We start from the raw sequence: 23,386 nt of genomic DNA on the forward strand, positions 1-23,386 counted from the left end.
ATTTTTTTTTTTTTTTTCACTTCATTCGCGCAGTGACATCTGATTCTTTTGTTGTGTGTTGAATTCTGATCGATTTAAGGCGCTAAGATTGCAGAGAAAGCATAGCTTTCAGGCAGTGGATTATTGACATTTGTTCGGAGATTAAGTTGATTGTTTAGGGAGATTTGAACGACGCGGCCGAGAGATCGAGTGGATTATCTGGAAGAAGATGAAGTTCTGCAAAAAGTATGAGGAGTATTTGCGAGGTCAGGAGAAGAAACTGAAACTGCCTGGATTTCAGTTCAAACGGCTCAAGAAGATTCTGAAGAATTGTAGCAGAGATTTTCAGTCTCAACACCGCCATGGCGATGGCGATTGCTCCTCCGTAGCCGTTCAGAGCTGTCCGGATCACTGTTCAGGTATGGAAACTCGATTATTTTCTGATTCCTTCGTCGTTTCTTCTTCCTATTTAAGGATTTGTTGAATTTTGTTGATCTCTCTGTGATTGTCCTTTTGGTGCTTGATTTTTTGCTAGGTTATTTTAAACTTTGTATTGGTTGTATATTGCATTGTGATTTTAAGTCGTTGTTTCGTTTAAATTGATTTGTGTGGGCGTAGTGTGCGATGGGACTTTCTTCCCCTTCCTTCTCAAGGAAATGTCTGGAATAGTAGGCTGCTTTAATCAGCGAGCACAGGAATTGCTTGAGCTGCACCTCGCTTCTGGCTTTAGAAAGTATCTTTTATGGTTCAAAGGCAAACTGGAAAGCGACNACCTCGCTTCTGGCTTTAGAAAGTATCTTTTATGGTTCAAAGGAAAACTGGAAAGCGATCATTCTGTCTTAATTCAAGAAGGGAATGAACTGGTTAATTATGCAATGATGAACGCCATTGCAGTTCGGAAAATCTTGAAGAAATATGATAAGGTATTTGCCTAATATGTCTTACCATTTCCGGTTTGATTCACTTCAATGATGTCTTTTTCCCGCTTCTAGATTTACTAATTCAATTCCTAAAATCGAATGGTTTGCATTCTCAAACTTGTGGTTCTATTTGTTCGTGTCTACCATTTCATACGTTGGTTGATTTGGTCAATTGGACAAAATAAAGTTACTTAAAAAGATTGTGCTTCTATCATTTCATCCATCAATTTTTGTCCAATGTGCTCAACTATTAAAGTTAATACTAAATTTGTAATTTAACTTTCTTTTCTTTTACTTAGTTCTTGTTTGGGTTGCTGAGTACAGATTCATTACTCCAAGCAAGGGCAAACATTCAAGTCGAAAGCTCAAAGTAATCACGTTGAGATCCTTCAGTCACCATGGCTATCAGAGCTTATAGCATTCCACATTAACCTGAAGGAGACAAAGCATAAATCTGAGAGGATCTCTTCAGCATTTGAGAAATGTTCCCTTGCAATTACTGATGGAAGCCCATCGCTTACTTGTGAGCTCTTCGATTCAGTCAAACTTGACATCGACTTGACGTGTTCCATATGCTTGGTAAGTTTTCGGGTCTTCAAGTTTGGGCATTTTTATGAAACTGTCCCATGTTTAATGTTCTTCATTACTCTTGTTATTAGTTTATTTTGGATTTAGTGTTGGATGAAGATTTAGTTTTTCCGTTTAGACGTTCAAAAGTTGGGATGAACGTTGATGTGAGGTCATTTTGCTTGCTTTCAACTCTTGGAGTTTCCAACTCTCCAGGTGCAACCAGGGAGGTTTTAGTTTGCTCAAATGAGCTAACCCATTAGAGTAAATCATCTCTGCAATTAGGACCCTTCTTTTTAATGTTAGATCACGAAGAACCTAATGTTTCTAAACTGAGAACTTCCTTTATTCATCAGAGCTTTTTCACTCTTTCTAACTGCAGGATACAGTATTTGATCCTGTTTCTCTTGCTTGCGGCCATATATTTTGCTACATGTGTGCTTGTTCGGCAGCCTCAGTAACCATAGTCAATGGGCTAAAGTCTGCAAATCCAAAAGCAAAGTGCCCACTCTGCCGCGAGGTAAGTTAGATTCAGCTCTGACAGTTTTAACTTCGTTCAGCTATCATTTGGTTAAAAAAGAAAAGGATCATATAAACAAGATGATACTGAAGTAGGTTAATACCAACAGCTATAAAACCATACGAAGGGCTAGCTTTGTTTCTGTGATTAAGTCTTAACTTCGAAAGGATCTGAGCTCTGCTACTGCATTCTGATCTAATTTTTTGTATTGATCCACAGGCAGGAGTTTATGAAGGTGCTATACATTTGGAAGAGCTTAGTATTCTGTTACATCGAAGGTCAGTACATCTCTTGTTCCTCGGGCATAGTCTATAACATCCTTAGATTTAATAATTTTTCAAACTTAATAATTTTGTGTCTACTATACCTTTTTAATACTTTATCGGATGAATTTTTGAACAAGTGTCTAATAAATTCTCAAAATTTAATTTTGCATTTGACAAGTCTTTGAATACACAAAATTAAATTAAAAGTTTAAGATGAATTTTTGAACCAGATCAAATCTTTGAATACACCAAATTAAAAGTTTAATTAATATCTAATAAATGTGTAATATTTTAAAATGAGTAGCCTTATTAGACGCTAATTAAAATTTAAGGGACTAATTGCATTTTTTTATAAACTTTATTAGATACAAAATAAAAAATTTCGAATCTACTAAACATTTTTCACAGACTTAAATGGCTTAATTTAATTTTTTTAAATGGATAATACTTACTCATGGACTTGTTAATCACCACTAAAAGTNAAAAAAAAAAAAAAAAAAAAAAAAAAAAAAAAAAAAAAAAAAAAAAAAAATCCATTTTCACTTTGTGCATTTTTCTCTACACGCCAAAACCTTAAAGCTGACATAAGTTAGTATTGACCCTTTTTGTATGCCGACAACCGTTCATTTCTATACCAAGTTCAAACAGTTTCTACATTCTTTCATGCTTCTTTTCTACAAAGATTTGTGACTCTGAATCATTTGTATGTTTGAATAGCTGCCCTGAATACTGGGAGAAACGTCTTCAGACAGAAAGAGCAGAAAGAGTTCAGCAAGCAAAGGAGCACTGGGAATCCATGTCTCGTGCATTCATGGGAGTGTAGATATCATTACTCCTTACAATGGCTAAATATTCAAATCTTACCATTGCTGCTAAATTGGTGTCTTATTTTTTTTTTCTTCCTCAATTTGTATGAACACTGTAAATAATATTCTTTCTAGAATTTTACAGCTGATGCTCAAGTCACTTGACAAGCATTCCCGGATGCTGATTCCTCGTTAAAGTTCTTTCTACTGATTCCTCGTTAAAGTTCTTTCTAATTTGTAGGGTGGAGAAGAGATTCGAACCTTGAACCTCGAGAGTATATGCTTAAACCTCAGGTTCGCAATTTATCTATGAGAACTTCTATATCAATAACCATTTGTGATTGTGATCAATTTCTTGGTAGATTTTTCAACAACTTAAAGTAGATATCTATAGTGACTTTTTATGGAGTGGTAGCACTCACTTTTTTACAAAGTTGTTCCAACCAAACCATCCTAGATGCCACCAAGAATTAGAATTATGGGTTGGCCATTTCCTTGAAAGGAAGAAAACAGCAAGCAAGGGAATGAACCATCTTTCAAGCCTCTCATAGATTAGGGTTCAAAACAATATTGCTCAATAAGATTTCATGATCATACCTTATCTGATTTCACCTCTGTAACAGAACAATTTGAAAGATCTTTAACGAGTCAATATCAATGGATTCTTATCTAAACAACAGTGGTATCTTTTGCATAGTTTCTCCAGAGTGGCAACAGAATGCTGCATTGAGTTCAGCTTTGTGTCCATGAACATCCTCTGCAGAACAACAACTTTCAGTGAGAAAAAATAAGCCAATTAGTCCGATCTAAAAGCAAGTAAAACTGAAGCCTACCTCATGATCATCTCCATATTTCTCGATTAGCCTACCGACATGAACACGCTGAATGGTTGTCAAAGGTTTTAGAGGTGCAGATTTCCCATCTTTGCGCTTCTTTCCCAGGGCTGTTTTCAAATCTAATGTACACAAAAAGAAAGAACACAGAATCAGCACAAGATCAAATCAGAAACACAACTCAAAAGGTTGTATAGGCATCCTCATATGAATTCGTGACAAATAAGACATTACTATCAAGTCAATCAACATTCTATTTCATTTCACAAATACCCATCCAGTAAAAGTGTGAGATCTCACGGTTTGGGAGCATCCAGTAAAAGTGTAAAATCTCGGTTGGGGAAAGTGTAAAATCTCGGTTTGGGCGGGGACCGAACATTCTTTATAAAGGTATAGAAATCTCGGGAAAGCCCAAAAACCTAGAGGGAAAGAAAACCCAACAATGGAAAGTTTCCATTTCTTAAAGCTATTCAGAAATTGCAAACCTTAGCTAGGTTGTGAATCCTTCTAGGTCAAGAACACCAAACAATTAACAGTGTAGCAGAAACTAAACCGATAACTCGTTCACTTAAGCTCGAGCAGAAGGTTTAATATTCCATAAACTGACTAATTAACATTATCTACCCTCGAACCATCCCGCTCCTTCCAAATCCAGAAATTTCACAAAACACAAGGATATCCATGCGGGAATACCAGCAGAAATTAAACTCAAACTCACCGTCCTCTTCCACATCGCTACCGGAAGAATCAAGCACCGAATCAGGGTCATCGGAGGGCGGCAATGACGGCGGCACCTGGAGAGAGTCGCTCTCAACGATGTGATCCGTTCGGGAACGAACACTGAGCAAATTAGGATTAGAAAGAACACCGAAGGACTTGTAGTTGTGAATGACACTGGCTTTCTCGTCCCACGCGGGATCTTCTTCAAATTGTTCGGCAAGCAAGGAGCGGAGCTTCGGCGGCATACAGAAAGATGGCTTGAAGACATTGGGGTTCCTTTTGGGCAAGCCGACCTGCACTTTTGCCCGAGATCTCTTGTACTTTCTTCGAGACCTTCCCATCTCTCTCTGTCGCTCTCTGAATTCAAAGAACAACTGGTGGCTAGGGTTTAGACGTAGAAGATGAAGAACACGTTCCGGATTTCGTAGGGTTTATTTCCCGAGGGTGTGTAGAAAAAAAAAGTTAGGAACCGGCTTTTTTCGGTTCGTTAGTTTAACAAACCTAACTAAACCAGACCGAACCGCCTCAATTATATTAGGTTTTTACCGAGAAATTTGATTTGATTTTTTTTTTTTTAATGGTATGATATTCTTCATTTTGGACTTTCTAAATCACCTCATACCAATGTAATGTATTTCTTACTTATAAACTCACGATTATCTTCTAAATTAGTCAATGTGGGACTCCCTCTCAACCTCGGTCCTAGAAATTAAAACAAAAAATATATGTTTAACCATCGGTTCTTTCAACCAACTATTCTGTCTATGCGATAGAATAATGATGAACTTATATATGAAATGTCAACGGTTCAAAGTTTTACGATGAAAATCAAGATAAACAATCACATGTGGAGTGGAAGGATTCTATAATGATTTTTGGCAATGAAGGATGAATCTGTTCCAAAAGGCTAATTGATGCACAACGGTGAGTTACAAGTCAGTGGAGCGGCTAGCATACTCTTGAACCAATCCCCCGAATAGCGACGGCCTCTCCAGCAGCTTAGATGGCTTGTCGAACTCTTTAGCAAGTCCTGTTGCATGGTACACAAGGTGTTTAGGGAGCTAAAGAGAATGAATGATATTGGATATGCAGTGATCCCGGAAATGACTAGAACCTCGTATCGATGTTCAAGACGTAATTTTAACCAGAAAATAATCAACGAACGAACGAACGTTAAGATAGAGCGAGAGCACTGACCTGCATCTACAACCAAAACTCTATCACAGTCCATAACTGTTGGAATTCTGTGAGCAATGCTGATAATCGTACACGTCGCGAAGTCCTCTCGGATGATCTTTTGAATCACAGCGTCGGTTTGTGAATCAACTGAAGCTGTCGCCTCGTCCATGAACAAAAGCTGGCTACGCTTTAACATGACCCTTCCTAAACAGAGAAGCTGTCTCTGCCCCACACTCCAATTGTCTCCATTAGCAACCACTGGCATAGTATAGATGATTGGTTAAAATAACTTATCTTTGAACAGATATAAAAAAATTTACAAGTTCAAGCAAGATTTGGCTTGAGACGTCGACCGGGAGAAGGCGTGCACCTAATGCATCGAGTTTGTCGGGTTTTGCAGCTACAACGTCTTTAAGTTGGCATCTCTCAAGACTCTACAAATAGAGAAAGACTTAGAAAAGATAGTAGTCGTTTACGTGTTAATGCACTTCCCAATGATATGTAAGACGTGAAAGATTAATGTAAATCTGATCACCTGCCATATTTCTTCATCAGTATACTGGCCAATTGGATCGACGTTGCTTCTCACAGTTCCTTCAAAAAGAACTGGTTCTTGGGGAATGATCCCGAATCGTGAGCGAAGATCATGAAGCCCAAGCGTGCCTATGTCGATGCCATCAACGATTATCTTCCCTCCCGAAGGTTCAACAAGCCTAAAGAAGACTTGGACTAGAGTTGATTTTCCACTTCCTGTTCTGCCAACAACTCCAATCTTTTCTCCCCCATGGATGCTTAGAGTGATACCCTTGAGAACCAACGGAGTGTTCGGGCGATAACGCACCTGCAGCCAAAAAATTTAAATCATATTCGAGTTTCTAACGTTTCAAAAGTTTAAACATCAAAGTCATTCTAAATACGTTCTCGAGAAGATGATACAAAGTCCATTTCTTCCAAAACGAGGTGGGACAGAAGTGATAGATAATTACCAGCAGGTCTTGCAGATGAACATCACCACGGGTAGGCCAGTTTGGAGGAGGAAGTTTGTGTTCAACCCTCCATGCTGCTTCAGAGGGTATTATGGAGAACTGCTTTATTCTCTCAACAGAAACCATTTTGTTCTCAATGAAGCAACTCACATAAATGGCCCAGAACAACGCACTATTCAAGGATAATCCATATGAAAGTGATAAACCAACAGTTGCTGCATCAAAGGCAATATAACTGATGAACACGGCTAGTTTTCATTACAGATATAAAGATCCAAATATGAGTACCTGGATTTATAATACTGCTTGGTAATAAGATCATGAACAAAGCAGATATACAGAGGAAGATACTTCCAAGCAGCTCCAAACGGAAACCCAACCACTCCTTAGATCCATTATTGTAGAAATCCATGCATAAATTGGCATTGACCCGTTTGATATTCTCGTCGCAAAATAGCTCTTGTTTTCTAAAAGAACGTATCGTCGTTACTCCGGTTATGCTTTCTGAAAAGTGATGAATAATAGGTGCTTTTGTGATGGCATCCAGGCGAGTTAGCTCACGAGATGATGAAAGAAAATAGCCCTGTATGTGTAGACAAAGCAACGAGTCATGAGTTAGAACGCGCACACCCTGTTAGAAATCAGGGCTCTCTACAATGGTATGATATTGTCCACTTTGAGCATAAGCTCTCGTGGCTTTACTTTGGGTTTTCTCAAAATGTCCCATACCAATACCAATGAAGATGTATTCCTTACTTATAAATCCATGATCTTTCCCTAAATTAGCCAATGTGGGACTCCCTCCCAACAATCCTCAACACACCCAACCAAATTAAATGAAAAAACGTACCCGGTACCACACGTTAAGCCAGCCAAGTGGAATAAGGAAGAAAGCTGTAGGCCAGGAATATTGACATATAATGACGATTATACCGAACACAGCAAAGAACAGGACCAGACTATTTTCCATGAAAATGGGGATGAACAAATCGATGTTGGTCTGATCATTTGATGCCTGATTAAAGCAAAGTAATCTTCAGTGAATGGCTTGAATATAGCTCATTTCTCATACATAAGTACGTGAATATATCTGAATAATCTAACGTGCAAAAAAACATCGATTTCTTACCCGACTTAGTATCCTTCCTGAAGGTGTAGTGTCAAAAAACGACATGGGAGCATGTAGAATGCAATTGAGAATTTGTGAGAAGAAAACAGTGGCTGTCTTAAGCCCCAACAATATAATGCCAAAGGATCTGAAAGCCACCAACACCAATGAAACGCAAGCGAGTATGGCATAGACGGTAATGAAAAGCGAGGGATCAAATGATTCGGCATTTTCGTCCGAAGTTTCGTATGAGAGCCAGTAATCACTAGACATGGACGACAATTGCCCTGCGAAAGCTAGTCCCAACACGACGGCCACACCCCACCATCCAAAGGCCTCTGTGCAGTAAAGTTTGTAGACTTCCCAACCAACTCTTCCTGTTTCCCTCTCTTCATCTTGGATGAGCTTAGAAGAGCCCTTATCTGGGCTTGGCTTATCAACAGCATTGTTTTCACCATTAATCGATGAAGATTTTCGTAGTAGGGGACGGTTTTCAACTGTTTCAGCCGTGCTGTTTTCCACACTTTCCATGGAGGTTTCATGTGCAGCAACCAAGGCCTCAAAATCTGTTCCGGAGCTTAATAAATCACTATACTTCCCCGATTGCACAATCATCCCGTCACGCATTACCTATCGAAAGTGGCACCAAAATTCAATCCTCTAACTGTAAGGGATAGTTTGCTTCAGAAACTTCAACCAAAAAGAATTTGTTTATAAATAATATACTTACTAAGATAAGGTCCACATTGTGCAAGAAATCAACTTGGTGAGTAACAAGTATGACAGTCTTGTCTCTGAGAATTCCCCTCACACACTCCTGTGAAAATATCATATAAAAATTAGATGAACATCACTTCCTACAACTCATGTTTTACGTGAAATGGAAACGAGAACGGCTTTCTCACAGACGGTACAAGGATCACTGCCTCCATTACATGGTCTATGTAACGGCTCAGGCCCACCGCTAGCAGATATTATCCTCTTTGGGCTTTCCCTTTTGAGGTTCCGATCAAGGCTTTAGAACGCGTCTGTTAGGGAGAGGTTTCCACACCCTTATAAAGGGTGTTTCGTTCTCCTCCCCAACCAATGTGAAATATCACAGTCTAAAAGCATGATTGGTTCTCCTTTAAAGCAAGTGATACACAAAAGACAACCATATAGGTGCAAAATATGGAGAAGGATGCACCCAATAAAAGTTGTAACAACCCAGACCCATAGCTAGCAGATATTGTCTGCTTTGGCTGGCATGTTACGTATTACCGTCAGCTTCACGATTTTAAAATGCATCTGTAAGGGAAAGGTTTCCACACCCTTATAAGGAATGTTTCGTTCCCCTCTCAAACCGATATGAGATCTCACAATCCACCCCTTTGGGGCGCCCAGCGTCCTCGCTGACATGGGATCTCACAGAAGTATTCTCCGTGGGGCCAAAACCAAAGAACTTTAAATGCTTTAAAACTGTTGTAAAGAACACTTTTAGTCACTAGTAAACAAGATGAAAAGTATTTTGTGTATGTGTTGTAGTCACTTGTTACCTTGAATATTTCCGACCCCGTGTGAGCATCGACAGCACTAAACACATCATCAAGGAGATAAACGTCGCAATCTTGATATACAGCTCTGGCAAGTTGTATCCTCTGTTTCTGACCGCCACTTAGATTAATACCTCGTTCACCAATCTCTGTTTGATCTCCGAATTCCATCATTTCGAAGTCCTTTTCCAGGCAACAAACTCGGATTACTTCCCTATATCTGTTCCTGTCCATTGGCAAACCAAACAATATGTTCTCTTCAATAGTCCCATTCTGTATCCATGAAGTTTGGGCGACGTAAGCCGTTGTCCCACATACCCGAACCTGTTAGAAAGAGATTAGGGGGGACAAAGTTATCATAAATCCTGCAAGTTAATAAGTGTTTTTTTTTTCACTTTCAGTCAAGGATTGAAAAAGGATCATACCCTTCCAGATAGTTTATGCATCTCGCCTAGAACTGAAGCCAGAAGAGAAGATTTTCCAGATCCCACAATGCCAACAACAGCTGTGAGCTCTCCTTTCCTAACATTAAAATTTAAATCTTTCAAAACTACACCCTCCTCGTCCTCCCAGCTAAACGACCCATCTCGAACCTCGACTGCTATGCCATTGTCACATACTTCTTCCCTCTCCACTGAATCCTCCTTCAACTCCCCACTCATCATGAAACGATCTAACCTTCCAAGTGATATTACTGCTTGTGACAGTGAAATCAAAGACTGAGGGAAGGTTCTAATAGGCTCCTGCACAAGCCTGAAGAGACTCATAGCTGTAAACACGGTCCCGGCATCGAGTCGAATGCCTAAGAGGATTGCAAAGCCAAAGGTAACAGTTGATATCACCGCTGGAGCGCTCCCCAGCACCACCATAGTGGCAGATACTGAATACATGAACTTGGTAAGCCATTTAAACTCTGTACCACGAAAAGTTAGGACTCGGTTTTGAAAATGTTTCTCCCATGCTTGGAACTTAATCACACGCATATTGTTAAGCATCTCGTTTGTTGCCTTCATCCTTGAATCCCGGCCCATCATCAATTGCATCATGAACCTATTGTTATTCTTGGTAGTAAGAAAAACAAACAAAAAGACAGCCAAAAGTCCGACTGCTGCAGCAGCCACCGCAGCTCGAAGATTGGCATACAAGAGCGCAAAGGCTATAGCTACTTGAAATGGTGTCAACCATATAGCATGTAATTGCAGCATCATATCTGAAAGTTGCTGGGCATCTACAGCCATATAGTTTACAATCTGTCCAATCCCATGAGCCTGCCTGGCAGATGATGATAGCTTTAGGCCTTTCTTGTATATCGAAGTAATAAGGGTACACCGAATAAGCATTCCAAGCTTCTGGGAGTGGAAGTTGAAGTGATGAGTAGTTAACACTTCAAAAAATTTAGCAAACATGAGGGATAATATGAGGTAGTACCCTTCATAAGGGGAGCTTCTTTTTCCAGAAGTATAATCAATAAAACTTTGGATAAGGGCAGGTCCCATAAACATGACACTAATACGGATAACTGCAAGAAAGCCAGTGAAGAGAATGTCCTTCCAGAAGCACCGAATCAATGTGACTCGCACAGGATGCTCGATTCTCTCGTGTAGTTTAGGCCATTTTGATTCAAATATTGCTAGCCTGGCTGCAGCCCTGTGTTCTGGAGAAAGGGATGGTACTTGGTCAGTAACTAAAGGGGCCACATACCCTTTTTTAAGCAAAGGGTTCATCCAAAGCCAGAATAATTTGGACAGTGCAGAAGCTGAAGCATAGGCAGTCACATTGGATTCGTTTGAGGGCTCAATTTCTTGCACTGTTCTGGTCATCGTAATGCCGGTCGATCCATCAATGGCTATATAAAGAAGAACCATTGACAATGGCAAGAAAACTATGAAAGCAATGTCATTGAACCTCAAGTTGGGTTCCCCAGTTTCTTTGGCAGAAACGAGACGAATAATCCCAGATGCAGTAAAGAGACAAACGATAACGAAATTTGCAGCCCAATAAAGGCGGACTGTTAATGGATGCCTAGCAGCTTCAAATCTCTTTTCATGAATGATCAAGATAGCAATCACTGAATGAGTTACAGCATGAACTAACCAAAATAATCCATTGGATAACCATTGCGATTGATTACTTGTAGTAAAAGCTAGAACACAAAAAACAATGCAAATCAAGGCAAATAGAACACTCAAAATCAATGAGAGTTTGAACCAGATTGTAGTTTCGAGACGAGCTCTATTCTTCTCGATGAGAAGTTTGTTCAAATCAGAGCCGGGCCGTTCTTGAGCAGTTAACTTAGAATAAAGCTTTTGAGCTGCAAATAATATGACAATGAATAGAAATAGAAGGTCAATAGAGGATAAAAGTGCTCTTTGAGGACATGGAGATAGAAAAATGAATTGCAGCCATTGGGAAATAGTTGAAGGATAAGCCCCTTTTGAAGATTGAACCACAGTGCAAGAGAACGATGTTAACCACAAAGCAGAACCCATATTCCCTGATTTCTACAAAGATTATGTTACGAATCACGACACAATGGTATGATATCTGTTAGCGATGGGCTTGGGGCGTTACAGATTATGGGTTCATCTTCATAAGTCCGCTTGAGGGAACAACATTCCCTTCTCGCAGTTCCCTGAAAATGAACAACATTCGTCATAAACTCACGAGAAATCATAAGAAGCATCTGAAAATACACTGAAACTAAGAGATTCAAACGAAAATACAAAGCCAGGAGCCATGGAAGAAGGTTAAAACTGAAGATCGCATTCTCAAAGACTGAGAAATGAAGCTCACTAAGTTTAACAAAGATGATCCATAAACTAATAAGTAAACCATCGTCGAGCTTCTTACAGTGTCGTGTTCTCTCAATCTAAACGATACAAAAACAGAGGTCCATTAATGGCGGCAGATGGGGACGTGGGTATTACTAAATAAGCTCTGTATCTTCCATGGAAATGGAAACAGAGACCCAGTTGATTAATGAATGAAGAGATTCATACTGAAAAACCAAACAAATGAAGAACAACTAAAGAACTTGCAGCTTATTGAGAAGGGAGAAAACTTACAGAATGCCGACAGAGTCCATATCGTGTTGATTTGTGGTTTCTTGAGGGTATGCGTAATTGATTATTTTGTTGTTTTTAGTTGTTTATACGTTTGATGGACCCATTTGGACTCGATGATTTTGCATGTCTTTTCAACAACCAAATGGAGAAAAATTTCTGCGACCTCANTTATGTGTGATGTGATTATCATATGCTATGCCTATGATATGATACGTTTATGATACGATATGATATGTCTATGATATGATGTAATAGCCCAAAAATAAATAAAGAAATAAAAAACAAATTATAAAGAAAAAAATAGTTCCAATAATTTTAATTTAATATTTAATAAATAGGCATTTTCAGGTTATTTTTTATAAAATAAATAACNGCTTTATAAATAACCCAAATATATGCACTAAAAAAAAAAAAAAAAATACCACCACGCGAGAAATTATGTAAATATAATAATGCACACATAAATCCGAGGTGGAGCCTCGCGTTCACGTGTTCCACGTGTTTTTTTTTTCTTTCTATTTTTCTCTAAATGGAGAAGGCTTCATTATTATCAAGGAATAGACGCCCCATAATAAAAGAATAGAAGCCCAAGAAAGGGCAAGAGAAAGCCCAATAAGAATATCGGCCCAGGATAAGAATAGAAGCCCAAGAAAGGGCAAGAGAAAGCCCAATAAGAATATCGGCCCAGGATAGAAGGATAGAAGCCCAAGAAAGGGCACGCGAAAGCCCAATAAGGATATCGGCCCGTGATAAAAGAATAAAAGCCCAAGCAAGGGCAAGCGAAAGCCCAATAAGAATATCGGCCCATGATAAAAGGATAGAAGCCCAATAAAGGGCACGCGAAAGCCCAATAAGAATATCGGCTCATTATAAAAGAATAGAAGCCCAAGCTAGGCAAACGAAAGCCCAATAAGAATATCGGCCCATGATAAAATAATCAAAGCCCAAGCAAGGGCAAGCGAAAGCCTAATAAGAATATCGACCCATGATAAAATAATCGAAGCCCAAGCTAGGGCAAGCGAAAGCCGAATAAGAATATCGGCCCATGATAAATTAAAATAGACGCTCAAGCTAGGGCAAGCTGAAGCCCAATAAGAATACGGCCCATGAAAAAAGAATAAAAGCCCAAGCTAGGGCAAGCGAAAGCCCAATAAGAATATCGGCCCATGATTAGAAAATAGAAGCCCAAGCTAGAGCAAGCGAAAGCCCAATAAGACTGCCAGCCCATTATAAAAGAATAGAAGCCCAATATAGGGCAAACGAAAGCCCAATAAGAATATCGGCCCATGACAATGAAATAGAAGCCCAATTCGTCACAAAATTGAAAATTTTGCGAGGGATTGTAGCTAGAAAGTACTAGAAGCCTCGTTCACCCCTCTTTTATTTCGACAACTCACACCCCCCACTTGGCTTATCTTCTGAGTTAGGGTTTCTGTTTCCTCTTTACCTCTCTTTCTTACATTTCTCTAGGGTTTTGCCATTCTTTTTCATCAGCTTTGTATAATCCGAAGCAATGAGGTAAATTACTACTCTCTTTCTAACTCTGTCAAGCTAGATCTTTCCCAAGATTGCATACTGTTGGGTCTTCTTCTTGATCTTTGGTTTTGTGATCTTCATTTTCGCCATTTTTACTTCTCGAACCGTGCTTGGTCGCGCGATATATATGAAATCATCTTAACTTCGTTCTTGATTTTGTCTCTTTTACTTTGGTATTGGGAGTCAGGGTCTATCTTGAGAGTTCTTGGGTAGAAATGTCTTACTAAGTGATGATGGTCGTGTTAATTTTTTTGTGTTGCTTTCTAATTGACGTGTTCTTGGACTCTGTAAAAGTTGGTTCGTTTTGGGCTCGAGTATTGTGGGAAAATCATGATGGGTTATTTAGGGTTCTAAATAGTTCTTTTCTTACTTCGGACGGTTGTAAGTTTTGACACTGGTACGACCCGTGTATATGTATATATATATACGTTGAGGATTATCTGTCAAATCATATATATTCGGGTTGCAGAAACTGGTTTTCTGTTGACATCGTATACTGTACATGTGGTGGGGATGCACTATTGTTTTTTTGACTTGTAGGACTTGAAAGAATTCTTTAGTTTGTTGGGTCAACATAAAGCTGAGACTCGTTGCTTAGGTGTTATTATGGTGCAAGTCAACATAGTCAACTAAGGCTAAGGGCTTATCTTGTTGGCTTTTTTGCTGAATTTTATTTCATAACGTCTTAGGTGGTTGTTTCAACTTTTGATTAGGTGGCTGACTCTTTGAGTGCATTCTGTTGCTTGATATATGGACTCAGAAACGGGATTTAGTTTAATTCATTCTTCTGATGATTTTCTATAAGGGCATATCTCTAGGGACTTACAAGTTCTTTATACGTGGATGGTCACTGATAACATTTGTTTAATAAAATGTAGTCGTCATCCTGAGGTGAAATGGGCCCAGAGACTGGACAAGGTCTTTATCACTGTGCAGCTCCCAGACTCTAAGGATTCTAAGGTCAATCTTGAGCCAGATGGAGTATTCACTTTCTCTGGCAGTGCTGGTTCAGAGAATCACCATTATGAACTGAAGTTGGAGCTTTTTGATAAAGTTAATGTTGAAGTATGTAGACATATTACTCAAAATTTTTTCTATTTCTTTTGCGTTTTGAGTATGCTATCATATAATGAATGGACCCAGTAGTTCGCATCTAATTTCCAAGTTGACAGGAAAATTTGAAGAAATATATGATACACCGTTTAACACAAATATTTCGTTCTAACAGGAGAGTAAAGTGAACATTGGAGTTCGGAGCATATTCTGTATCTTAGAGAAGGCAGAGAAGGGATGGTGGAAAAAGCTATTGCGTGGAGATGGAAAGCCACCCCATTATGTCAAAGTAGATTGGGACAAATGGGTGGATGAGGATGAAGATAATGGTAGTCTAGTTGTGCCTTAACTTGTTGGGTTATTTCCTTGAATTAAACTTTTCATCCTATCTTGTGTAGCTAATGTGTACTGATTAACTCTTTTGTTGTTCAGGAACTGCTGGTCTAGGTGACATGGATTTGGGAGGCATGGACTTTTCGGTAAGGATGTGTTAGTTGAACTGATTGCTGTATTTTGCATCTCTGTATCTTGTTCTAATCAATGTTTTCATCTTGCAGAAATTTGGTGACATGGCTGGCATGGGCGGCTTGGGTGGAATGGCTGGCATGGGCGGTATGGGTGGCTTGGGCGACATGGACATGGGAGGCATGGGAGATGATAATGAATTTGACGGGAGTGATGATGATGGTAAGTTGCCATTTTGCTTAAGCAGTGCAGAATGATTTACTGTGCCTTGGGTCTGTGAATTGTTTCTGCTGTGGTTGAATGTCTAGTTAAGAGATTAGCATATAGGCACCTGAAATCTCATCATTCACACTTAAGTTGACTGTTTAACTTGTTTGCTGCATTTGGCTGATCGGACCGATTTAGCTATTTTGTGTTGATGCTGTTATGTTATTTTGTTTTGTAGAACAAGAGGTCTCAAAGCCAGAAAAAAGCGGTGATAAGGCTGAATCTGCCAAGCCAGAGGCGGAAATCAAAGGTGGATCCTCAGAAGAGAAAAAGGAAGCAGCAGCAGCAGCAGCAGCTAGCACATGATTTTGCGGGGTTGTTCAGAAATAACCAAGCATTTGATAAAAATGTTTTCATAGTTGTGGCTTGAATTGAATTTTTGAGCTTTTATGATGTGGCCTATTTTACTGTGTATTCCTCTGGAACTGCTGCTATTTTTGAACTGCTTAAAATCTTTCTTTGCAATCCAGGAGAACAATTATTTCACTAGTTTTATAGGTGGTAATGAATGCATTAAGAATGAGTTGGAACTGAGCTGTATGTTGCTTTTCCTCAGTTTATGATAGGGTCTGCTTTAGGGATTTTTTTTCTTTTTGTTTTTTTCTGGAATACAACTTACGATTTCTCTGGTAATATGGAGACTTCCATGGTTTTGGTTGGCTGTGGAATATTACTTTCATCTCTTGAAGCTTAGTCTTCTCTTTTCTACTTAAACAGATTTAAATTTCTATAGTTCATTTATCAACTAAACTATTTTTATTCACAAAAGTCCGCAGTAAAATAACGGAATTAAAACCAAGGTTTACTGTTAAATATAAATAGTAAATTTGAGAACAGGTGAAGAAAAAAGAGCAAATAGAGACAAGAAGAAGCCTATGCCAATAGAATAGAAGGGGTCCACATGACCACCTTCTCACTAATATACTTGTTATATATTTACAAATGGATGATGGCTTGATTCTTATCTCCTAACTATTAACAAATAACGCTAGATTTGAGGTTGTCCCAGATAAATTATTCTAAACAAGGGAGAGGCGAAGAAGAAGAAGAAGAAAGTGTTCAACAGTCGGCGTTATTTTCATCTGACCTTTTAATTGTTGTAAGATCCACCAAGTGTCTCATGGTTGGCCTTCCATGAGGGCAGTTCCAAGGAGATTTCAACTCTGCCAAATGCTCCACTATCTGTGTAAACAAACAACCATATCAGGAGTTGCAGCTATACTATTTACGTCCAGAGAATTTCAGAGGCTCACAAGCAATGCAAGGAGCTTATTTTTTTAGTTCAGAGATTCCATAAAAGAGAGAGATACAGCAAGACTGTAACCTTCTGCATTTCATTTCTCCCTAGTGGATCCCCAATCATAACAGAGGATCTACATGCCCGTGATGCCAGCATTGCTCGAACTCGGGAAGGGCAGACTGAATTGGCTGTGTCCATCCGATACGAGCCGATTATAGAACATTCACCTTCACTATCAGCAAGTGTAGAAATCAGGTCCTTAACATCTGTTCAATCACACCACCATTGTCAGTATAGTAATCGAATTGCATCTTGCGCTCCAAAACAGCAAGAAGCATCCTATAAAATAGAACTATTCTCCAGTTCAAGTTTATGTGAATAACCATGCTTCGCAACTACCATATCTAAAATGATGAAGTCAAATATGAACTCTTGACTGACGCCTATGTTACTCAATTACTGGCTATAAAGTAAGCATCAGCGAAGCAAACGAGAACCACCTTCAACTCCGAATGTTATATTTTTACTGAAAGGGACAGCTTTTAATCTGAATCGATTTCCAGGTAGAGCATGTGGATCTTCCTCTAGAACAAATCCATTCTTCCTGTCATCAGAGTACAGAATGTGATTTTTACAGATGACGAAGATAAGGTTTAACCAAAGCGTTAGTAAAATTTTAATGATGGAAAGAAAAAGATTGGAATTATACGCAGCACAATGGTACCTCAATATAAATTGAAACTAATTAGTATGAGTCATACAAAATATGCTGAACTATTTATCCTCCGTGGAACTCTTCGATCAGAGACAGAAATATTTACTTCCTTTTTCATAACTAGTTTCCTTTGTTGAAATTTCTCTGGTATAAAATCTATCAATTATGGGGTATTTTCTTGAATGAGAAAACAATTTCTCCAAAAACTATAATCACCTGATTACGTCCATGTGAATTGAAACGACAACTTCTTCTTCAGCAGACAATTCCAACCTCAACGGCCTGCAAGAATAATTAACCTTAGAAAAGCAGAGAAGAGGATTTCACACAAAACTTCCTTTTTTTTCTCTCTTCTGAGTCTGCTAACCAGTATATTTAGCCATAGTTTCTCATTCTCATTCCAACAGAAACTAACACAGAGCAAGAGCAGAAAAGCCCCTCACCTTAGTAAAGGCTGTTGGTTTAAAATTGTCGATTGTGACAGTCGCTCAAAGTTGTATTTCTCATCAGCAGCATGCTAAAATTTGAATATTTCCATTGCTGCAGTTATATTTTGGTATAACATGAAGATAATTTAGCAAAAAAGTCCAAGATGATGCAAGGAAAATCACCTGATCAACAATAAACAAATCTTGATCTAACTTCCCAATGATAAATCCCAGGTTGAATTGTCCAACAACCTATATAAAACACAGATTTAATTAATAGTCCTTTTATCTTCAATTGGAAAAAGAATCGATGGACAACAATTTATTCATTAATGTAATGGGATTGGACCAGCTAAGTAGGACAAAGATGCTCTGTTTCATCCTTTCTGACTAAGAGAAGCCAAGATTGACGTAGATTGTATAAACATTAGTAATACTCAACAGTGTCAATCTTGGCTTAAGCTTCCCAAAATAAAAAATAAAAATAAATAAATAAACCATTTCTTGAGAATGCGCCAAAGGAACTACGGCCAAGCATGGCTATAGACTAATGAGGTCTTGAGAGAAGTCAATTTTAATGGAAGCAATCAAATGTCACCAGTGGCATATCCTACTGGTGTAAGTTGTCAAAGCTATAAAGGGGTATTGTATGTAAAAGCACAAATTGAAATTTATGGTCATCAAATAACTGCAAGTAATAGTTTCAACTGCAACAAACATTACAAAAGTACAAAAAGTGGGATGAGATTAGAGACCTTCATTCTACTAAAATCTTCCTTTCTGAAGAGCCGGTCCAGCTCCTTGGCAGCTGCTTCTAAAGCCCTTGCTTTCCGGTCTTCATTATCAGGTTGAGAAAGCTTCAGAGTAGCAGCAGCATAGTGGCTGCAAGCGATGATAAAAAGTTAAATCATTATTCACATGCATGGTAAGAGTGGATAGAATATTATTGAATAATGTTAGCATTTCAGAGACCATTTCAACTTCTTCCTTTCGCATATATAGCCATTCAGTTTGTATCTCAACTGCCTCTGCATCCTCCTTTTCTTCAGCTCATGAAAATCAAAATGAAACGTTGAACATAACTTCAATTGAGGACTGGAGCTTTCTTTCATAAAACCAGAAGGAAGTACTGAAGAGTCGGATAGTGGAAGATCCTCAGACATCTCAAGATCCTTGATGGGTGTACCAGTTGATTCTATAACAGAATGAGGCACCTTAGCTATGGCTTCCTCTGTACATTCCTACAAGAGAAACGGTCACATGAAGGGCCAGAAATCTAAGTGACGTCAATATTTTGACAGAGTATAATTACACCTACAATGTCGTTATATCAAGAGGTACCAAGCTAGTCACTTGCCACCAAGCATGCACTTATTCCCATTTTCAATAGTCTTGAAGGAATAACTTGACGCTTATATTAAATTATGGATAGTCTTTTTTTAATGCCTCACTGAATTTACTTGTCTTGGCTTCCATGCCAATAGTTTGGATTTCTAGAACAATTGAGCCACTATAAATTATCAATTATTTGAAGAAAAATCTCTAACGTCAACAATTTTGAGCTGTATTCCAAAAGGGGGGAAAAGAGGTATCACTTATAATGTGAAGTGATGCTTAGAGTTCTCAAAAAGGGAGAATTAATTTGTTTCTAATCAAGAAAGGAAACTATATACAAAGTTAATGGTCTATATAGTTCACGGTACTCCCAGTTGTTTCAAACCTCCCCCCACAAATGTAAAAGATTGTATACCTCCTCTGTTGTTTCTCCATCATCACTATGGTCCGCAGAAGATAGTGGAATACCAAGTTCATTGAAAACTCTGTCTGTATTAGTTTGTATGGAGCTGTCTTCATCATTCCCTTCTGAAAAATCATCAAACACCTGGCAGTCTCCGTGTGTGCATTTCACATCCTTGGAAGGATTATCGGCACTGATTTTCTTCCATTGATCATTAAGAAACTGGTTTCTTAAGATGGGCACTTCAGACAGTGGTGCAGATAAAGTTTCATATTTTCTCTTATTTTTAGTTACAAACTTGTCAAGTGATGATTGAACACGGCTTGTATCGGTTCCAGTAACAGTCACACATGGAGAGGAAGGAAAAATTTGTTCACCTTTCTTGCTACTGAAACAAGTTTTCTTATGCTGATCATAATCCTTTAAAAAAGCATCAGCCTTCTTCATGCCATGCACTCTAAGAGAGAAGTCCTTTCTGGTTATATTTTCCTCACCATCACTATTTACTACCTCAATAGTTTGTGAGGATTGTTCCACATTTTCAATCATCTTGAGAGAATCATCATTATCAGCCAAAGTCAGATGAGAAGAAGCATCTCTGAGCTTACCTTCATCAGATGAGAAATGTTCCACTAACATGCTCAATTTCCTTTTATCAGAACACAGCTCAACGCTATCTACTTGTTTAGTAGGTTCTTCAACTTTATTCACAGAATAGCAGGCATTAATTGGAGAATAGATCTTCAGTAGTTCCTCCCTCAATCTTTGCAAAATGTGAGTTTCATCAGAGAAGAATATTTTTCTCTTATCAGGAGTTACATTGACATCACAAGCTTTACTTGGGAGAGTGAAATTCATGATTGCAATTGGATATTGCCGGGAGTTTGCACTTTTATATAGCTCATTTACAAGCTTGCTCACTTTAGGCATATCCACAGGTCGATTATTTACAAAAAAGAATTGCCGATCTCCCAAATTCCTCCCACTTCCCTGTCCGCTCTTCGACACAAATCCTTCAACTTTGCATTCATCTGATAATAATATAGATACAGACTCCAAGCAGTTGAAGGTAGTCATACCAAACACTGTTATGATGTTATCCTTAATGGAACCACTTCCTTGAGTTTTGAATACTACAGACTTTGCATTTTTTCCTGCAGAATTAGTGCATACAAATCTAACTCCTCTTGCTATGACAGCATAAGCCTGCAACCAGAAACAGCACAATTGAAGACATTCAAGTAACCAGCAAAGTTCATAAGAGAGAGAATTATTCACATATAGAAAATACATGAATATTTATTATTATTATTATTTTTTAAATAAGAAGAAACTTTTCATTGGATGAAACTAAATATAAAAGGGAAAAGAGGCAGCTCCAAAGGAGTTACAATTTATGAACATATTTGTACATATTATAGAAATATAAATACATAAGATAGCAACCAAATAGAGGCCTATCCTATTCATCTATGATCACGCCATTTTTCTTTCAGCCATGAAACTTGAAATACTTCTTAGCCCATGTTTGGCATCTCCTGATGATCAACTTAACATCCTACTTAAACCACTAATGATAGAATGTATATGCAAGAACGAAAACTTACATTCAATAATGAAATGAGCTTGCCATATTCCTTCCGAATGTTACGACTGAACTCTTTACTGCGCACAGGTAAATTTGAGAATAACTTCTTAACCATGACAGTGGTTCCAACTTGGCGTGCAGTTTTCTTTTCAGCAACTAGTAGTCCTGAATGATCAAAAGTTAAGTGCGTTGCAACAGACTCATTCTTTGTCCTAGTTTCAACAGTCAAATTCCCAAGAGAACAAAGAGAACTTAGTGCCTCTCCTCTGAAACCATACGTGGTTAAAGACTGGAGATCAGGAAAATCAGACAATTTTGATGTATGATGCCTGAGAGCAAGAACCTGCGACGTTTAGAAAACAAACGTATCAAACATAGTGGAAAGAGTATTCGTGTAAATAATGCAGTAGTATGGAACAAAGAAAAAATTCCAGATTAATAACGCGTAAATATCAACTGGGTAACAGTGAGTTCTTCCCAAGGTATCAATGATTGAAGGTCAATAGAAGTTAAACCACAGATTTATCATCCCTCTGTTCATAATCACATAGATATTGGTAACAGNAAAAAAAAAAAAAAAAAAAAAAAAAAAAAAAAAAATCAGCTGCATACGGACGTAATGAGAAATCGAAAAATACCCTGAAATTGGTGGGAGAAATGCCGGACCCATTATCAATGACCTGGAACCACTCTTCTCCGTAATCTTTCAAGGAAATCTCGACGCTGGTGGCTCCAGCGTCCAAGCTGTTCTCGACTAACTCCTTGACGGCGGAAGAGAGGTCAAGAATCACTTGCCCTGAGCAAATTCTGTGGACAATGCCTTTGTTAATGGGCTTAATGGTCGGGGAATCGACAGCAATTCCAACATCCATCGTAATTTCGGAAATAATCCTCGCATCAATAGCATAGAAACCCTAACTCAATGTTGAAGATGACAGACTTTGGCGCCAAAAAAAACTGCGAGGGAACTAAGCTTCAACATTCGTGACTGAAATCTTCTCCTNAAATTTAAATTTTTGATATTTGTCTTTTCTTTTCTTTTTTTCTTTTTTTTTTTTTCAGTTCTTAAATATATTTTAATTAAAGATTCTACCAATATATATCTATCCAGTCAATTAATTTTTAAATTATTTTTAAGTTTGTTAGATAAAAAATTAAAAATTGAAAGAAGGGACTAAATTTGTGGTTTAATATTATGTATTTAATATTTATTATATTTAAGTTATAATTAAGTATTTAATAGTTTTTTTTAATAATTATTCTGTTTCTCCAAATGGGCCACTAAAAAATTAATTTGGTTAAAAATATATTTTTCGTGCGTCATATACACATAATATATATACATATATAATCAGTTATTATATTTTTATTTTTTGTTGCATGTGATCAAGCTTAATTTTGTACCAAATTTAATACTTTAATTAAAATGAATGAATTGTTGAAATTTTATACATTGTTTTTCATTACTTTTAATGGACCAAATCTGAACATAAAATAAAAATTGTATCACTTATTTAAATTTGATAACTTTTGAATAAAATTGAAAGTTTATAGTAAAATTCACACCACATTAAGATTAGGGTAAATTAATTGTTGTATTTATTAAATTCGTACAAATAAGAGTTACGGTAACAACCAACGATAATTATGAAGTTTAAACTGATAAAGCTATGTTGTTTTTTCTTATTCAATAGTTCTTATAGACGATATGTTTAGTTGTACCGAAAATAACATATGAAAATTGACATAATAATGTATAAAAATTAAAAAACATATGATATCAACTATAACCTCATTCATATAAATTTAAAATGATGCCAAAAATACACCAACAATATGCTACAAAATACAATTTAACATTTTTTTTATATATAT

The 23,386-nt window shown here is 37.8% G+C and overlaps 5 protein-coding genes across 6 annotated transcripts; 2 read left to right on the forward strand and 3 right to left on the reverse strand.

Annotated features, from left to right (window-relative positions):
* Positions 1-7: 7 nt before the first annotated feature.
* Positions 8-3,407, forward strand: LOC111806442 (probable E3 ubiquitin-protein ligase BAH1-like 1). Its single transcript, XM_023691756.1, has 7 exons — positions 8-398; positions 598-744; positions 793-902; positions 1,224-1,478; positions 1,849-1,986; positions 2,206-2,264; positions 2,970-3,407. The coding sequence occupies exons 1-7, from the start codon at positions 209-211 to the stop codon at positions 3,073-3,075; spliced, it is 1,005 nt and encodes a 334-aa protein (XP_023547524.1). The 5' UTR covers positions 8-208; the 3' UTR covers positions 3,076-3,407.
* A 176-nt stretch (positions 3,408-3,583) lies between these two features.
* Positions 3,584-5,039, reverse strand: LOC111806441. The gene is made up of 3 exons (XM_023691755.1): positions 4,610-5,039; positions 3,892-4,013; positions 3,584-3,815 (listed from the first exon to the last, which is right to left on the reverse strand). The coding sequence occupies exons 1-3, from the start codon at positions 4,950-4,952 to the stop codon at positions 3,699-3,701; spliced, it is 582 nt and encodes a 193-aa protein (XP_023547523.1). The 5' UTR covers positions 4,953-5,039; the 3' UTR covers positions 3,584-3,698.
* Positions 5,040-5,376: 337 nt separating this feature from the next.
* On the reverse strand, positions 5,377-12,482 carry LOC111806554 (ABC transporter C family member 14-like). Its single transcript, XM_023691921.1, has 12 exons — positions 12,267-12,482; positions 9,842-12,048; positions 9,420-9,740; positions 8,615-8,701; positions 7,906-8,514; positions 7,627-7,791; positions 7,065-7,359; positions 6,777-6,991; positions 6,326-6,631; positions 6,161-6,224; positions 5,809-6,048; positions 5,377-5,641 (listed from the first exon to the last, which is right to left on the reverse strand). The coding sequence occupies exons 2-12, from the start codon at positions 11,903-11,905 to the stop codon at positions 5,541-5,543; spliced, it is 4,467 nt and encodes a 1,488-aa protein (XP_023547689.1). The 5' UTR covers positions 11,906-12,048; positions 12,267-12,482; the 3' UTR covers positions 5,377-5,540.
* Positions 12,483-13,841: 1,359 nt separating this feature from the next.
* LOC111807152 (uncharacterized protein OsI_027940-like) lies at positions 13,842-16,392 on the forward strand. Its single transcript, XM_023692740.1, has 6 exons — positions 13,842-13,999; positions 14,896-15,082; positions 15,246-15,399; positions 15,503-15,549; positions 15,628-15,757; positions 15,981-16,392. Exons 1-6 carry the CDS (start codon positions 13,995-13,997, stop codon positions 16,106-16,108), a joined length of 651 nt encoding a protein of 216 aa, XP_023548508.1. The 5' UTR covers positions 13,842-13,994; the 3' UTR covers positions 16,109-16,392.
* A 268-nt stretch (positions 16,393-16,660) lies between these two features.
* On the reverse strand, positions 16,661-22,506 carry LOC111807151 (DNA mismatch repair protein PMS1). Of its 2 annotated transcripts, XM_023692736.1 has the most exons (11): positions 22,150-22,506; positions 21,531-21,854; positions 19,936-21,129; positions 19,158-19,426; positions 18,941-19,067; positions 18,369-18,437; positions 18,201-18,274; positions 17,974-18,039; positions 17,543-17,646; positions 17,127-17,308; positions 16,661-16,984 (listed from the first exon to the last, which is right to left on the reverse strand). In XM_023692736.1, exons 1-11 carry the CDS (start codon positions 22,381-22,383, stop codon positions 16,862-16,864), a joined length of 2,766 nt encoding a protein of 921 aa, XP_023548504.1. In that variant the 5' UTR covers positions 22,384-22,506; the 3' UTR covers positions 16,661-16,861. The 2 variants fall into 2 exon arrangements, with proteins under 2 accessions (XP_023548504.1, XP_023548505.1); XM_023692737.1 differs by lacking the exons at positions 16,661-16,984; positions 17,127-17,308; positions 17,543-17,646 and adding an exon at positions 17,657-17,924 and having other exon boundaries at positions 17,968-18,039.
* Between the last annotated feature and the right edge of the window lie 880 nt (positions 22,507-23,386).

Source organism: Cucurbita pepo, chromosome LG12 (assembly GCF_002806865.2).
Source record: "Cucurbita pepo subsp. pepo cultivar mu-cu-16 chromosome LG12, ASM280686v2, whole genome shotgun sequence".
NCBI lineage: Eukaryota > Viridiplantae > Streptophyta > Magnoliopsida > Cucurbitales > Cucurbitaceae > Cucurbita > Cucurbita pepo.

Bases quoted from the DNA above. Each gene is read 5' to 3' on its own strand.
- LOC111806442 (XM_023691756.1), top strand. From the start codon at position 209: ATGAAGTTCTGCAAAAAGTATGAGGAGTATTTGCGAGGTCAGGAGAAG. The intron at 1,479-1,848 runs GTAAGTTTTCGG...TTCTAACTGCAG, and splicing joins TGACGTGTTCCATATGCTTG to GATACAGTATTTGATCCTGT. The intron at 2,265-2,969 runs GTCAGTACATCT...ATGTTTGAATAG, and splicing joins AGTATTCTGTTACATCGAAG to CTGCCCTGAATACTGGGAGA.
- LOC111806441 (XM_023691755.1), bottom strand. From the start codon at position 4,952: ATGGGAAGGTCTCGAAGAAAGTACAAGAGATCTCGGGCAAAAGTGCAG. The intron at 4,014-4,609 runs GTGAGTTTGAGT...TGTGTACATTAG, and splicing joins TAGCGATGTGGAAGAGGACG to ATTTGAAAACAGCCCTGGGA. The intron at 3,816-3,891 runs GTAGGCTTCAGT...GTTGTTCTGCAG, and splicing joins AATATGGAGATGATCATGAG to AGGATGTTCATGGACACAAA.
- LOC111806554 (XM_023691921.1), bottom strand. From the start codon at position 11,905: ATGGGTTCTGCTTTGTGGTTAACATCGTTCTCTTGCACTGTGGTTCAA. The intron at 7,360-7,626 runs GTACGTTTTTTC...CTACACATACAG, and splicing joins GGCTTAACGTGTGGTACCGG to GGCTATTTTCTTTCATCATC. The intron at 6,992-7,064 runs GTACTCATATTT...CCTTTGATGCAG, and splicing joins AAGCAGTATTATAAATCCAG to CAACTGTTGGTTTATCACTT.
- LOC111807152 (XM_023692740.1), top strand. The intron at 15,400-15,502 runs GTAGTCTAGTTG...TTTGTTGTTCAG, and splicing joins GGATGAGGATGAAGATAATG to GAACTGCTGGTCTAGGTGAC. The intron at 15,758-15,980 runs GTAAGTTGCCAT...TTTGTTTTGTAG, and splicing joins TGACGGGAGTGATGATGATG to AACAAGAGGTCTCAAAGCCA.
- LOC111807151 (XM_023692736.1), bottom strand. From the start codon at position 22,383: ATGGATGTTGGAATTGCTGTCGATTCCCCGACCATTAAGCCCATTAAC. The intron at 18,275-18,368 runs GTGATTTTCCTT...TTCAAATTTTAG, and splicing joins ATTTGTTTATTGTTGATCAG to CATGCTGCTGATGAGAAATA. The intron at 17,309-17,542 runs GTGGTTCTCGTT...GTGATTGAACAG, and splicing joins TATAACATTCGGAGTTGAAG to ATGTTAAGGACCTGATTTCT.